Genomic DNA, 17,562 nt, shown 5'->3' with positions numbered 1-17,562 from the left:
GGTTATAGTTAGTTGGACATTTCAAACAAACAAACAAAACCAGTGAAAACCAGTTAAATTCCCCCATTATAGTTAGTTCAGCTAACTATAACTCGCGCCCCCGCAATGCACTGCTGATGACGTCACATATTACATCACTCATGACAAGGTCAGTGACATCACTGATGACATCTCAAATGACATCACCGATGACATCACTGATGACATCATCCATGTGCTAATTTGATGCATCTTCTCACACCCTAATATAACCTTTGATACACCCACTCTAAATTACAGACTGCCATTCTCAAAACCATAGACACTCCAACAGCAATAACTACATACACACTCACTGATTCTTAGGTTTAAACACACATCCACTCACTCACCCGTACAGTCACTCGTACTTATGGTCACTCAGTACAGGACTATCATATGCATTCATACACCTATATAGACACTCACACACCACCACTTATCCATAGAGGTACTCACACACCTGTCAGTCATGCAAATAATTAATCACACTGCCATTTACTCACCTATGCAGTTATACACACCAGCTCACTCACTCATACAAATACTAGCACATTCTTACGCCCTTATACAATCACTGATACAAGCACACACTCATCCATACAGCCACTCTCACAATCACACATTCTCACTCACAGCCATTTATATACTCCAACACACATATATACTGCCTTTCACATATGTAGTTACTCACACATGTACCACTGAGATATACATTCACTCACTAACACACCCATACATACACTCACCCACCCATACAGGCCATCACAGATGCACTCTTGAAACCATGCACCCGGTGAATCACCCACTCACACATCTATGGACAGAGTCATAGACACCCCACCCACACAAACACTCAGGCACCCATACAGATACTCAGACAACCAATCAATAACCCACATAGATACTCATGTAGCTATTCACAAACCCATGTAGCCACTTACACACCAACAGACAGACAGATAAAGGCATTCACACAGTTTAGTTACTAACCCATGCATTCAGTAAGATACGTTTAATGACTCACTTATAGAGTCAGTCACGCACCTACTAAATCATCCATTTAGACACGTATACACCCACTCATTCTTCAATACGCCTTTCCCTATATATATTAAACATATTTAAACTTTACAGAAATACACAGTCACTGGATGATGTCATCAGTGATGTAATTTGAGATGTCATCAGTGATGTCACTGACCATGTCATGAGTGATATAATATGTGACGTCATCAGCAGTGCATTGCGGGGGTTTGAGTTATAGTTAGCTGAACTAACTATAACGGGTGAATTTCACTATAACGCCCCTGAAATCTATAATTATATCTATTACATTATATTACCTACTGGCGGTCGCCAGTAGGTAGTTATAGTTAGGACCCCTTTTCCATAGGAAAACCTCAACATTCTATTTTGAATAACTTTGGCGCCGGTCGATGAATCCTCGCGAATTTCTCAAAATAGGTGGGGCGCTACGCTCCGCTCCTACCCTGAAAGTCTCGGGGGGATTCGTCAAGCGGGGGCTGAGATAAAAGGGGGGTCCCAAAACGCGTTTTTCCCATGCATTTTTCCATAGGACCTTTAGAACGAGCTACAGCCCGAACGGCTGAACAGAATTACTAGAAATTTGGCAGAGAGGTAGTCCCTAGGTCAAGGAAGTGCCTTTTGTAGGTTTGGTGTAAATCTGTTCAGTAGATTCTGAGAAAATAGCCTTTAAATCAATATATATATCTGAGCCCGCTTACGGTACGCTTACCGTACGCTTACCGTAAGCGTACGGTGGCGTGCGCGAGCGCGATTCTGATTGGCTCTTAGATCTTAGTAAACATTCGAATCGGCCGAAACCAGGAAGCGGCGGCCGCCATTTTGTCTCTCGCACTGAGTGTTGTTTATCAAACAAGATGGCCAAAAACATGTTACGGGCTGTTTTGACAACTCCCTCCCACATAGTCATGTTGAGGGAGTCCCCAAACATCCCCCAAGAGCAAAAACGGTTTTATTTTTTTTTCGGCAATTTCGCCGAGTACGCTTACCGTACGCTTACCGTAAGCGTACGGTAAAAAAAAAAAAAAAAAAAAAACACTATCCACACTTACCCCACCCCCTGTGCTTTTGGTGGCCGTAGGCCACCAAATGTACAGGGCTTATTAATAGGTAAAAAAAACTAAATTTTGGCAACATGAAATTATAAAATCGAAATAAAAAAAACACTATCCACATTGACCCCACCCCCTGTGCTTTTGGTGGCCGAAGGCCACCAAATGTACAGGGCTTATTAAAGTTGATAAAAACCGTGCACGGAACGAACTGCGTTAAGTGGGCGCGCACGCCTCGAATGGTGTAAAGTAACTTAGCATTTAAAAAACCGTACAAATTCACTGAAAAAACCATAGGTTTCACACACGTTATAGTTAGGAATTAGCATTTAAAAAACCTTGCAAATTCACTGAAAAAACCATAGGTTTCACACATGTTATAGTTAGCGGAAATTTTACTGATAAAAAACAAGTGAAATTGCCCCGTTATAGTTAGTGCTGGCAACTATAACTCACGCGACCGCAATCTTCTGCTGATGACATATGTGTCTTTATGAAAAAAAAATATTTGTAATATATGTATAGCTAAAAATGTATGGAAGAAGACATGGGCAAATAAGTGTCTAAATACAGTATTAGCATCAGCAGAGGATTGCGGTCGCGTGAGTTATAGTTGCCAGCACTAACTATAACGGGGCAATTTCACTGGTTTTTTATCAGTAAAATTTCCGCTAACTATAACATGTGTGAAACCTATGGTTTTTTCAGTGAATATATATATATATATTTATATATATATATATATATATATAGCCACTGGGTAGTTATAGTTAGATCAGCATTTCCAAAGGAAATTCTTTTATTGTTTTGCTGAGAACTGGATAGGTATAGTTAGGTCAGCATTTCAAAAGGAAATGCTTTTATTGTTTTGCTAAGAACTGTGGTTCCATTTGCCAAATCTCCACAAAACTTTCCAAACAGTTTCTCTTTTTACCTAGTTTGTGCATGGAAAGTTTCGGGGTGAGCTGTCTAACGGGGGCCAAGAAAAAAAGTGGGGGGGTCCAAAAACGCAAGAGCCTCAAAAACTGCTTAACAGAGTTACACCAATTTTGGCAGGACCCTAGATCCTGGTCCAGAAAGTGTGCTTTTGTGATGTGGTGTAATCCGTTCAGTAGTTTTGGAGATATTAAGCTCCAAAAATATTTATATATCTGGATGGTTGGTTCCGAAAGACTCTCACAAGAGTCGAATACATTGAACATTTCCTTATCTACCACTATTCCCTCCTCATGGTCTACCGCAACAATAGTACCTATATTCAAAAAGGGTGACCGTATGTCGCCCAAGTGCTATCAACCTATTTCACTCATCGAAAGCACAATTAAAATCATCGGTAGTGTCATTTATGACCATTTGGTCGAATGGGCAGTTGACATGGACATACTCTCCCCCTTTCAAATTGGATTCCGGCCAAAATTAGGAACCAACAAACAATGTTTAAATCTAGCTCTGACCATTTCCAAATATACTAAGACCAAGCTCTCCTCCATATACTTAGCTTTCATGGACCTATCCACCGCCTTTGACTCAGTTACAGAACCAAACTCTGGTTAATGTTACTGGATCAAGGCATGAACCCCTCCCCTCCCCCCCCCCCCCTTGGTGAATTTTCTATACTGCCTGCACTCTGACCTTGCAGCCCGGGTTTGTTTAAATTCTCTTGGGGAGATTTTTTCTGAATTTCTTTTCAAGAGTAGAGTGAGGCAGGTAGCTGCAGTCCGTGCAAGGAAGAGCGGTGGGGCCGGTTAAGGGGGGGGATTACGAGAGACACGCAGGTACCTGCACAGACCGCGGCTGGAGGTAGGGCTGCACATTGGCACCCTTATTGTTTATTTTATATAATAATGGATTAACAGCTCACTTATCTTGCTCCCAAACAGACATACAGACATACCCGGAATTGCAGGCTCCCACATTCACGCTTTACTGTATGCTGACGAAGCGGTATTGTTAGCTCTCACTCCAAAAGCATTGAGACATGAGGTGGACTGTTTTGCTTCATATGCACAATTTGAATCTAAATACTAATTATTTTAAATCTCACATTATGGCCTGTTGCCCAGGCAAATTAAGGTTAAACAAAATCAGTATTAATTGGCATGTTTTGATGACATTTTAACTCAACAGGGTCATGGAACACCCATCTTGCTCAAGCTAGTCTAAAATTAAATAAAACCCTTGGTGTTGCATTTTTATAGTCTTTTATACACAGATGATTCCCCTCTGTACCTGTTGCTGGACCTGTCAAGATGGGAGCAGTCTCTTCTTTTCTGCTTCAGAGCAAGGACAATTTATTGGTCTCTTCTTTTTAAACATATTTTAGATCCAGAGGGGAACTTAGGGATCCATTAGGATGGCGGGCGGAGGCACCACCGCGGTGCTGGCGGAAAATGTAATTTTCCGAACCCCAGCAGCAGTCCTCACGCCCGCCATATTACAATGGGCAAACATAGCGGTGCGACGTGAACCACCATAAAAATGCACCGGCGGCAGTGGGAGCCAATAGAGACCCACTGCCGTCCGGAATGACGTCCCGACCGACGTACAAATCAGGATGCCCCAAACAGCCAGTCACACCGCAGCGGAGAAACCACCCAACCAGAGACGGCAGAAGCACGACAGCGGAGCGCGAAACCAGACTCCCGGTCCCCTCCACCCGGTCCCGACCGCAATGGATCCAGCTCTACACGTCTTCCCGGAGCTGTACCTGATACACTACCAGCAAGTAATGCACCATCGCGGACAACGCTGCAGGTATGCAATGATACAATTCCGCACACAACCACAACACACAACTCCTGGGTTGATATACGGTTCCTGTCCACACCAGACACTCTCGTGGGGACAGGAACACATCCACAAGAGTACCCACACATGTCCTACCTGTCACAAAATCACCCCTCCGCATCCAGGGCACCCATTAACCACAAAATCACAGCAATCTCATGGTCACGTCACCTCAGAGGTGCAGACGTGGGAAAACATGCGCACAATGTAGTAGGCAGGGCCCGCACCAGGCATGGGCAGTCCACAAAGACTCACAGGGCCACAACTACACCCTTCACACACTAGGCCCCCCACACCCATCATGGGACATGCTGTGTGCTCCTCCTGTGCTCCCAGTTGCACAATCAACCAGCCAGGTGAACCCAGACCCTGCACCACACACACCAAACAACCAGGGAGCCAGTTGCATCAGGTGGGGCTGAAGAGAAACACACAACACAGATGCACAGGGCCAGGGCAACCCTCCTCCCCACACCCGCACTCCACTCATGGCAAGCAAACTGAGTCCAATCACAAAATGAACACTCACACTGAATATGCACAATACCCTAACTGTACACACTGCCTGTCAAGCCACACAGACACATCCCACACTGACACACAGTCACATACACAAACCAGATGGCAGCAGCAATGGAGGACAAGAAATGGGGAAGACAAAAGTGAGGTGGACAGTGATGGGAACACAAGGAGCTAGCCACAAAGCAATTGTACATCACATGCAAGAGAAGGAACAGATCACAACACCCTTAGGCCAACCAAGAACACATGGCTGGCACAGTGAGTGAAATCAAACCACAGTGATCTCTGTGCAACAACTCAGGGAGACAGCAATGCAAGCCATGCATAGGCACAGGGATGATAGGAAGTGTCTGAATTCAAATAGTGAGCAGTCACACAACTGTACCTACTTACTTGACATGTGTATGTCATCAGCACAACACACAGGGCCCATTGACACACTCCATGACTATCAAACACAACTTGTACCCTTCACACATACCCCTCCTCCACCCACCTCACACCTGCACCACTCAACACTAGTGTCAAACACACAGAATGGTGCAAATAAGGTCCTGTGAATATACTGACAAAGAATCACACTCCCAGGGGTGCATCCACAAACATCACACACACACTCAGGGATGCCTGAACCAATGCTGGCACAAAAACTATAGCCAAACACAAACCTCACAAACAGACACCGAAGTACAACATGCCCAGACATGTGCAGACAAACAGTGGAAAGGCAATGGGATCACAGACATAACAGGTGTACACAACACCATCACTCAGGACCAATGCACAAACACCATACCCCAACACAGACAAGAAGTGCATTATCTCAAAACAATCATGGACACAAACTGGGAGCAATGGGTCAATAAGAAACACAGACAGACATACCACACCACCCATCAAGTCAACATGGTGTAATAGTGTACCCCATGCATGCACATGCACAATCCTGACAAGTGACAGGTCAAATATGAAAGGATAAACCACCAAGGTGCACTCAAAACAAGCCCAGGAACAAGAATACTCTTCAGTGCATGTGACAGACACACAAGTAATGCACACTACACTTGCAACACACATCTGAATGTATCACAATGCACAAACAACTCACACACAATGACAGGCAAATAGAACATCACACACAGAGCATCTGTCAGCTGAAAGAGACAACACAGGCCAAACACTGCACACATCCACAGCAAACACACAACAGATGCACATGCCAATCCTTCACATTGCAAACACAGCTGGACATCAGGGGATGCACACCAGGCAATTACAAGGCAACATACACTCACAGCACTGCATGCACAACAAGCAGTGTGAGCACACCAACCAAACCAATAGCACACATATCTGAGAGGCACAACATGAACCCCCAAAACACAATTCACCACAGCACACAGACAACATCACACTCAGGAAGGGTAGCAGTACCTCAGCAAACACACATACATCTTACCCATCACCCACAGATGCACAAGTCGGGGACACCCAGATGCAAACAACATGACCAGAGGACTGTGCTGCCCAAACAGTTGCACTGCACATGAGCAACCATTAAAGCAAACCAGTAGAAGAAAATCACACATAACCAATTGGGAAACTGTCCTGAGTGGTACATTGGTCCTGTGCACAGATCAGCACCACAAAGCATAGTGTAACAAATGAAGTGATGGGGAGGGACACACACTGGCAACCCAAGGGGATAGCTGACATGAGAGTGAAGTGGTGTGTACATCAGTAGTGGACATGGCAGGAGTGCACCATACACAAATAGATGGAGTGCTCATTCAGGGGATGGTACAACTCCACATCCCACATGCCATACAGGAACAAAAAATGGCTCGAGTGACAGCAATGCATGAGAAAACACACCCACAATGTCAGTGTGGCTGTGCAGGTCTGCACAGTGAGCACAAACAGTATCAAGACACATGGCTGATCAACAAAACACAACACTGACTTGCCAGTCACTCACTCTGCATACTCACAATTGGCACCAACAACCAGTTGGTATCCCCCAGAAGTGCAAGGACACACCAACACACTGCACAGTATTTATTCACATATTACACAGATAGGCATCAAAAGTAGACAACAGCTAGGCCACTGGCCAGTCCAAAGTCCAGAGTAGGTACATGAGAACCCTCACAGGGACTGGGCAAACACAGTAATGAACAGCATGGCCAGTGGCCAGTCCAAAGTGCAGAGTAGGTACATGAGAAGCTGCACAGGGAATGGGCAAACACAGTAATGAACAGCAAGGCCAGTGGCCAGTCCAAAGTGCAGAGTAGGTACATGAGAAGCTGCACAGGGAATGGGCAAACACAGTAATGAACAGCAAGGCCAGTGGCCAATACAAAGTGCAGAGTAGGCACATGTATGCATTAGATCCTGCACGGGGAATGAGTGAGACTGTACACTGCAAAAAGAACAATTGATAGACAGAATGCAGAACAATGGCATACATTCACCCCAGTACAGAGATCTGGGCCTAAATCCATTGTTGTTTTGCTCACCATGCCATTCCAGTTTGGACCCAGCCATATGCAAATCAGTCTTGACCCTGCGCCTAATGGGAACAGTCCAGCCCGAACTGCCAGGTCAGGTCCTCCCTGGACTGGAAACAAGCATCCTAGGACCGATTTCGGGCATTCAGTCCTCATCAGAAGGATAGCTTGACTCCACTGGCATGGAGAGCACAGGACCCCCGTCTGGGCATACCCGTCCCACTCGGGGTGACAAATGCAAAAATAACAATTGATGGACAGAATGCAGAACAATGTCATACATTCACCCCAGTACAGAGATCTGGGCCTAAATCCATCATTTTTTTGCTCACCATCCCATTCCAGTTTGGACCCAGCCATATGCAAATCAGTCTTGACCCTGCATCCAATGGGAACAGTCCAGCCCGAACAGCCAGGCCAGGTCCTCCCTGGACTGGAAACAAGCATCCTAGGACCGGTTTCAGGCTTTCAGCCCTCATCAGCCAGGATAGCTTGACTCCAGTGGCATGGAGAGCACGGGACCCACGTCTGGGCATACCCGTCCCACTTGGGGTGACAAATGCAAAAAGAACAGTTGATGGACAGAATGCAGAACAATGTCATACATTCACCCCAGTACAGAGATCTGGGCCTAAATCCATTGGGTTTTTTCTCACCATGCCATTCCAGTTTGGACCCAGCCATATGCAAATCAGTCTTGACCCTGTGCCCAATGGGAACAGTCCAGCCCGAACTGCCAGCCCAGGTCCTCCCTGGACTGGAAACAAGCATCCTAGGGCCAGTTTCAGGCTTTCAGCCCTCAATAGCCAGCATAGCTTGTATATTCAGTGATGTGTCATTGTCAAATTGGGCAGTGACTGTGCGGGCCAGGGGGGCTCACATTGAGTTTCAACGTGGGGCATCATAAATGTCACATGCAGGGACAATATGAGAGGGCAAACAGTGCCTACACATGCGAGTCAGTACACATGATGATGAAAATGGAAGGTAGTTGGTTGAAAAGTAATAATAATAATATAATAATCCACATTTGTAAAGCGCGAACAATCACCCGTAAGGGTCTCTAGGCGCTGGGGGCCGTCGGGAAGATTAAGCAAGCTATTGCCCAGAGTCACATGGTGCTGGGCTAATCTGCCGCCGGCGCCGGGGATCGAACCGTGATCCCCAGATTCCGGCGTCAGTCGCCCTGGCCGCAGCGCCACACCTCTTCCTTCAACAATCTGCTGTGTCAGAGGTGAATTTCCACCAACAGTGTCACCCTCTGGCATTTCATTCATGTGCATAATGCTGACCTATACATAGTGGCAATATTAAGTCAGACACACTTCCATCAGTACCCTCTGGACGTAAACCCTTGGTAATGTCACAGATGAGCCTGTGAAGAACATCATGGACCCACACATCCATTCACACAGGCAATTTCTGTCCTGACTCCGTGCTTAACAAACTTGCTGTGTCACTGTATGGCTGCAAAAATAATGCATGTCCCTCCCATCCTGATGTGCAGCCAAGGAAATGTCTAAAATAGGCTACAAACCCCTTTCTCCTGGAGTCAGCATGCTAGGCAGTGTATAAAACAAACCCACACTCTCAGGCACATATTGCAGCTGATCAACTTCATATGTGCACTCCATGCACTCTCACTTCCACTATGAAACACTTACCATGACATCTGGAGCACCATATAGCCTCCCATACTGTGTGAGCACCTCCTCCACCAGGACCTCCAGCTCCTCTGTGGTGAAGGGACGGGCCCTGATGTTCTCAGTCCTCGCCATCACTGGGCCCAGGAGACAGGAGCAGCAGCAGCAGCAGTTGGTGGTGAGGGGTGTCAGGCAGCAGTGTCTGGAGACAGGAGCAGCAGCAGTTGGTGGTGAGGGTGTCAAGCAACAATGTCTGCAGATAGGAGCAGCAGCAGTTGGTGGTGATTGGTGTCAGGCAGCAGTGTCTGGAGACAGGAGCAGCAGCAGTTGGTGCTGAGGAGCGTCAGGCAGCAGTTTCTGGAAGCAGTGGAAATGTGAGGCTCTCTCCCACACATATATAGCCCCCTGGGGTAGTTTCAGTGGTTCTAAGCTGCTGCAATTGGTGTTCCAGTTCTGCTTTTTTTCAAATGCACCCAATGACCTGCTCCGTGGAGCACGCCTACCGCTATTTTCAAAATTGCATTAGGCTACGCAATTGCGGTTCCCATTGACTGTAAGGGCTTGGGCTTTGGTGGTGACACACCGCAGAGGCCAGGTGGTCACTACCGCGATCGTGCATCTTTCAATTGCATCTAAAGACCGGCCCGCGCTAGCGGAGCACGCCTACTGCAATTTTCAAAATTGCATTGGGCTACCGCAATTGTGGTTACCATTGGCTGTAAGGGCTTTGACATTGGTGGTGACACACCGCAGGGGCCAGGCAGTCGCTACAGCGATATGGCTGCTATACATTGGAGCCAGTGACCATGATTGGGGTGGCGGAGCATGCAAACCGCCATTTGACTATTAACATATGTGTATCAGTACCGTGAGTGTGGCTTTGGCATTGGCAGTGACACACCGCAGGGGCCAGGCAGTTGCTACTGCGATCTAGCTGCTATACATTGGAGCCTGTGACCATGATTGGGGTGGCCGAGCATGCCAACCTCCATTTGACTATAAACATATGTGTATCAGTACCGCAAGTGTGGCTTTGGCATTGGCGGTGACACACCGCTGGGGCAGGCAGTCGTTACCGCGATATGACTGCTATACATTGGAGCCAGTGGCCGTGATTGGTGTTGTGGAGCACTTTGACAGCACCTATGGACACATCATGCTGGGTGAATGGCCAATGGCCAGTTCTCAACAGTGCACAGTAGACACATGATTCATGGCACAAAAGTGTGCACACAATGCCAATGTAACATTTACACCACTGCTGACTACACATGCCATGTTGGTGTATATGATTGAAAACATTGGCATGTACTCCCTCACATGTTACTTGTGATATTGCTGGGCATGTACACAGAACAGTGTTGTGATAGACTCTCCAATGGGTACACATGTCAATGTGTGATAGGGCTGAGCAACTCACAGTGATGAATGTCTGACTACACATTGTGCATATGTCACTGTCTAATTTGCTTGGCTCATGCACACACCTGTTGTTTACGCACAGACTGTGATCATTGTGTTATTGATGTGTGTCCTGTTCGACTTACGTAAGAAGGTGTAGAAGGTACAGCAGCTAGGTAGGAGACAGTAGTGTTGCTGTTTAACACATATGCTGTATGAACTACTCTCAGGGCCGCTCATGCAAGATGTGGCCATATCCCTTTGGGCATTCACATAGTCAGATATTGTTTTGGAGGTACTCGCTGTGTGAAAAGTGGACAAGTGTAAGACTAGTGTGGCTGAAGGTGTCCCTACATGTGAGTTGGGCTGTAAGCTGAACTCTGATGACAGTCATTGTTGGCGTTGTGTCAGTCAAAACGTAAGATGTTGGACACATCTCATGGTGGATTACATTGACATGTGTCCCCTTTCATTGCACCTAAGAGGAGACCAAATGTGCATCATCCCTTCACAGTGCTGGCAGACATGGAGGATGAGGAGGTCATACGGAAATTCCATCTGGATCGACCCACCCTACAAGACCTATGTGCTATGTTGGAGCCCCACCTGCGGCCTCGCAGAACATATCCGACTGCTTTCACACTAACGTCTAAGGTGATGGCGGCCCTGCATTTTTTTGCTACTGGATCATACCAGTACACGGTGTCCAGTGCAGGTGGGATGTCGCAAACTATGTTCAGTATGGTGCTACGTGATGTCCTGTCTGCTATGTTGACCTACAAGGACAGATACATCCATTTCCCCAGGAGGCATGAATTGGCGGCTGTGAAGGGTGATTTTTATGCCCTTGTGCACATCCCCAATGTTGTTGGCGCTATTGACTGCACACATGTTGGCCTGGTTCCACCACAGGCACATGAGCACATCTACAGGAACAGGAAACATTTCCATTCCATCAATGTGCAAGAGGTGTGCCAGATGGATATGATCATCTCACACGTCTGTTCCAAATTTCCTGACTCGGCCATGACTCATAAATCATGCATAACAGCATTGTGCCACAGCTGATGGCTAATCTGCTTCCTGAGCATGCATTGATTGTGGGTGAGTATGCAAAGTCAAGTTGTGTGACATTATGTCCTCTGCCACAGTTATGTTACAAAGTTGGTCTGTGTATCTCACACCTAGGTGACTCTGCATATCCCAACCGTCCTTGGTTGCTGAGCCCACTGCGTAATACCAGGACCCCAAGCGAAGTCCGCTACAATGATGACCAAGTCGTGTGGTGGAGCGTAGTTTTGGTCTCCTGAAGTCACAGTTTCGCTGCCTGGACAAGACCGGAGGTGCACTGATTTACTGGACCAAAAAGGTGTGCCAGATTGTAGTTGCATGCTGCATGCTCCACAACCTGGCCTTGTGCAAAGAGATCCCCCTGCTCCTGGACGCTGATGAGCAGCAGAGGTCCCCGGCCTGCAAACCAACCCATGTCCAGTGACGAGGATAGTGGAGAGGAGGAAGGTGTTGACCAGCGTCAACAGCTCATCAACCGCTACTTCACTTGAAGGTGAGTGACAATGTACAACGGGGTCCTTGTCTGCTGATGTCGTTGTTGGTGAAAAGGTCTATGTGAGCTTTGTGACTGCAGCCTGTTGTTGACTCAGCGCTGGCTGCCAATGTTTCTGGGACAGTGTAGTTTGGCACAGATACAGGATGTCTATGTCTGTACTGTTGCTCATTGTAATGTGTGCAAATTGGAGTGCCTTGATGACAAGTGTTGTGTGATGGCTGTGATGCCACCGCCTGACTAGTGGATATTGTTCTGTTGTGTTTTCCTAGGTCCCCGCAGACTCTCCTTGCCTACAAACAATCCGTGCTCCTGGTACATTATAATCATGGTGAGCATTGCACATCCTGTGATAAACACGGAGCAGACACAACGACATAGGTGTGTAAGGAGTGTTTATTTACAATGGGTACATGTACAGGGGAGTGAATATTTACAAGAAGGTGAATAGTGAGGAATGAGTTGTCAGTGATGGAAGATGAGACAATCGAGTAGTCACCACATTGATGTGGTGAGCCAGTCCAACAGACGGATGCCATTAACATGGCAGTGTTGGGAAGGTCAGTCAACAAAGTCAATGGTAAGGTGAAGAGGGGTGCCATCATGGCTGGCTCCTTGACTGGCGTTTGGCAGGTGCTTTGCCACGGGATCCTCCCTTGGATTTCTTTGGACGTCCCCTTGGTTGTTTGGCAGGGGGGCATCTGCTGCGGGGCCAGTGGGGTCTGAGGAGTCCCCCCTCTCCGTGGCCACAGGGGAGGATGTGGAACAGTCATCCTGCGGGTCACCGGAGGAGGTGAAGGTTTTGTTTGTACCGCAGGCCTGTCCCCCAGAACCGTCACTAGCTGGCCCAAGAGGTCCACGATTTGGCCCATGCAGGTGTCTATGGACCTCAGCAGCAGGCGGAGCTCACGGATATGCTCCTGAGCCTGTCCCGTTTGTCCCTGGGCCTGTTCATAGGCCCCAAGGACTCTGGTGATGTTGTCCAGGGCTTCAGTCCCAGTGTCCGGTTGGCTTAGACTCCCCCTTGCCCTCCCACCTGCCCTGCTGTCACGAACCTGTTGCCTCACCACTGTACGCACCCGCCTACTCTCCCTGCCCTCCTCAGTTGGTGGGGTGGGGTGGTCATCCTCTGGGGCAGTGAGAGTGTTGCAGGCAGCACTGGTGGTTGTGGTGGAGGCCGCACAGGTCGTTACAGCAGGGTTCAGCTTAATTGTTGTTGTTGCTGATGTGGTTGCGGGGGGAACAGTGGGGTCCTGGGACCTGTTGAGCCCTGGCATGCCAGATGGGCCGGCTTCAAGCTCCGGATCCTCGAAATCCAGGGAGTCATCATCAGAGAGTCCATGTTGCGGGGGTGGAGACTTGCTCTGCAGGTTGGTGTTGCCATCCTCTGCAGTCAGTTCTTGGTCACCTGTGGGACAAAGGGGAAATGATAATTGGACGTCTCTTATTTACAGGTTATGCAACACACAGTCTGCTAGTTCTCACATTGTATGTCTGCACAGTAATGTGCTTCATGACTTAATGTGGAGGTACATACATTAATTTTCCATGGTGTGACATGTCAATGGATACCATGCCCCACGTGCAGATTTTGTGATTATGAGGACATGTTGTCATCTGACAACTAGCGGATATACGACTTGATGGAAAGTATCTTTGCTGATTACTTTGCCTGGCAGGTGTTACATCTGCGCATGAACTAGCCATTGTCATCTCATGCATACCTTTGTCATGTCCTGTGCTTTGATTTATTTGTTCTACAGACCATGCTTCCTTTGTTTTCATATGGTCCTGCAAGCTCAGCCCCCATGGAACTTACAGATAGCAGTCAGTGCTATACATGTTTGTGCCCTGATTTTCTCCAACATGGGATTTGGTGAGTCACACTTTTGTTTCTGTGACAGTTACATACGCTTAGCTGTCTGCACACTGTACTTTGATATTGTATCTGTGTCAATGTTGGTGGGATGTGAGGGCTGGTGTTGTCATATGGCTCCATGCTTTTTAAGAGGAATGGTGGGGTGCATGCATTGTCTACTTACCTTTTCTGTTGTCACATTGGGGTGGACTTTAGGACACATCTCTCTGGGTGTGTGTTTAAGTGCTCCATCCTGCTCAGGGGTGGCACAGGGGTACCTGGTGTGAGTCGTAGTGCAGGCCTCCCACACAAAAACACCCCTCCCTGTGAAGATGGCTACCTACCTGTTAGGTGAAGGTGAACAATGCAATGGCTGACACATGCTTCTGGGTGGGGTGGAGTGCTACATCTTGCTGAGCAGTGGAACAAGGGGGCCTGGTGGAAGTTGTAATGCAGGCCTTCCAACCCAAACACCCCTCCCAGTTAAGATGGCTACCTACCTGTTAGGTGAATGTGAACAATGCAGTGGCTGACACATGCTTCTGGGTGGGGGAGTGCTCCATCCTGCTCAGGGGTAGGACAGGGGTGCCTAGTGGGAGTTGAGGTGCAGGCCTCCCAACCCCAAACAGCCCTCCCTGAGAAGATGGCTACCTACCTGGAAGTTTATTTGTTGTAATACAATGGCTGCCACATGCTTCTGGGTGGGGTGGAGTGCTACATCTTGCTGAGCAGTGGAACAAGGGGGCCTGGTGGAAGTTGTAGTGCAGGCCTCCCACCCCCAAACAGCCCTCCCTGGGAAGATGGCTACCTAACTGTTAGATGAAGGTGAACAATGCAATGACTGACACATGCTTCTGGGTGGGGGGGTGGTCCATCCTGCTCAGGGGTGGGACAGGGGTGCCTGGTGGGAGTTGTAGTGCAGGCCTCACACCCCCAAACAGCCCTCCGTGGGAAGATGGCTACCTACCTGTAAGTTTGGTTGTTGTAATACAATGGCTGCCACATGCTTCTGGGTGGGGGGGGTGCACTATCCTGCTCATGGGTGGGACAGGGGGCCTGGTGGAAGCTGTAGTGAAGGCCTCCCACCCCCAAACAGCCCTCCCTGAGAAGATGGCTACCTACCTGTTAGGTGAATGTGAACAATGCAATGGCTGACATATGCTTCTGGGTGGGGGGGGGAATGCTCCATCCTGTTCAGCGGTGGGACAGGGGGGCCTGGTGGGAGTTGTAGTGCAGGCCTCCCACCCCCAAACAGCCCTCACTGGAAAGATGGCTACCTACCTGTAAGTTTGGTTGTTGTAATACAATTGCTGCCACATGCTTCTGGGTGGGGTGGAGTGCTACATTTTGCTGAGCAGTAGAACAAGGGAGCCTGGTTTAAGTTGTAGTGCAGGCCTCCCACACCCAAACACCCCTCCCTGTGAAGATGGCTACCTACCTGTTAGGTGAAAGTGAACAATGCAATGGCTGACACATGCTTCTGGATGGGGTGGAGTGCTACATCTTGCTGAGCAGTGGAACAATGGGGCCTGGTGGAAGTTGCAGTGTAGGCCTCCCACCCCTAAACAGCCCTCCCTTTGAAGATAGCTACCTACCTGTTAGATGAATGTGAACAAGCAATGACTGACACATGCTTCTGGGTGGGGGGAAGTGCTCCATCCTGCTCAGTGGTGGGCCAGGGGTGCCTGGTGGGAGTAGTAGTGCAGGCCTCATACCCCCCAAAAAGCCCTCCCTGGGAAGATGGCTACCTACCTGTTTGGTTGTTGTAATACAATGGCTGCCACATGCTTCTGGGTGGGGTGGAGTGCTACATCTTGCTGAGCAGTGGAACAAGGGGGACTGGTGGAAGTTGTAGTGCAGGCCTCCCACCCCAAACACTCCTCCCTTGGAAGAGGGCTGCCTACCTGTTAGGTGAATGTGAACAATGCAATGGCTGACACATGCTTCTGGGTGGGGGGAGGGGAGTGCTCCATCAAGCTGAGCTGTGGAACGAGGGGGCCTGGTGGGAGTTGTAGTGCTGGCTGCCTGTACACATGCAACCCTGGGAATGTTGCAGGCTACCTTTGGGGTGATTTAGATGGAGTGGATGTTACATCTGTGAGACCTGTGTTGGGTATTGTGGTGCATATGAATGGACTTGGGCCTAAGAGGTGTAGCTCTGTGGTTGTGCAAGACAGTACATAGCAGTGTAATGGTAAACATTTGTTTGTCCTTACCAGCCTGCACTCCCCCGGCTATTCCTGTTTCACCACCCTCTTCAGGTCATGCCACCGCTTCATGATTTCTTGCTTGGAGCGCGGGGTGGTACCTACTGCATTGACCTTGTTGACTATCTTTGTCCACATTTGTGCTCTGGTGGCTACTGGTGTCTGTTGGACCAGGGTACCAAACAATTGTGGTTCTACTCTGATTATCTCATCTGCCATGACTGACAACTCACTCTCTGTGAATTTGGGCATTTTCTTTTGTGCCATGGTGTGTGAAGTGCAAATGTTTCGAGGTGGAGTTGTGAGTGTGATGGGGGTGGTGTGTGTGTGTGTGTGTGTTGTGCTGGTGAGATGTGTGGTGTTTTGCCTATCCAATGTGCTGCAGGGTTTGGTTCCTTTAGGGCTGGAGCAGTGCAAAGGATTCTGGTCAGGGAAGGGGCTGGTTTTATACTCAGCTAAGTGGGTGTGTCAAAATGGGGTATTGCTGTCAGGAGTATTGTGTGGGTTGTCCTGGGATTTGTATTTTTGAAGTTTCCATGGGGGTGTGTCACTGGGGTGTGTTAGGTGTTTTTAGGGGCAGAGCTAGTTTGATGTGTGCACTTGGTGGCCTTGTTGTGTGTTTTTTTTGTTGACTGCCATATTTGTCACGAAGAATCCGCAGCGGTGGCTATGCAACAGCCCTTCTGCTGGCTCTCCCATTCATCACTGTTTGCAATCGCAGCGGTCGTAAACAGCGGAACGTCCCCCTATCACATCGGGGGAATCCTAATTGTACGTGCGGTTACTCTCTGGCCTACTGGCGGTTTAGTGTGTTTCCGCCGCAAATGATTTTCACCGGGTACGCCCACTACCGACGGTCTTCCATGTCATCGTTCCGTCACATTTGATATTTTTTGACGGTTGATCCTAATCGGACCGCCGGTTTTGCCACGGTACCAGCGGACGGTTGGTTT

At 48.3% G+C, this 17,562-nt stretch overlaps 1 protein-coding gene across 1 annotated transcript in view; it reads right to left on the bottom strand.

Annotated features, from left to right (window-relative positions):
- LOC146801881 (uncharacterized) overlaps positions 1-17,562 on the bottom strand; it is a 144,855-nt gene that overhangs the window by 31,302 nt on the left and 95,991 nt on the right. The window contains exon 4 of the mRNA XM_085623718.1: positions 12,982-13,952. Coding sequence (XP_085479844.1) covers positions 12,982-13,821 — 840 coding nt within the window. The 5' untranslated portion in view covers positions 13,822-13,952. The remainder of the gene's footprint in view (positions 1-12,981; positions 13,953-17,562) is intronic.

This window comes from Triturus cristatus, chromosome 8 (genome assembly GCF_964204655.1).
Source record: "Triturus cristatus chromosome 8, aTriCri1.1, whole genome shotgun sequence".
Classification (NCBI taxonomy): Eukaryota; Metazoa; Chordata; class Amphibia; order Caudata; family Salamandridae; genus Triturus; species Triturus cristatus.
This window is presented reverse-complemented; position numbering and strand designations above follow the sequence as displayed.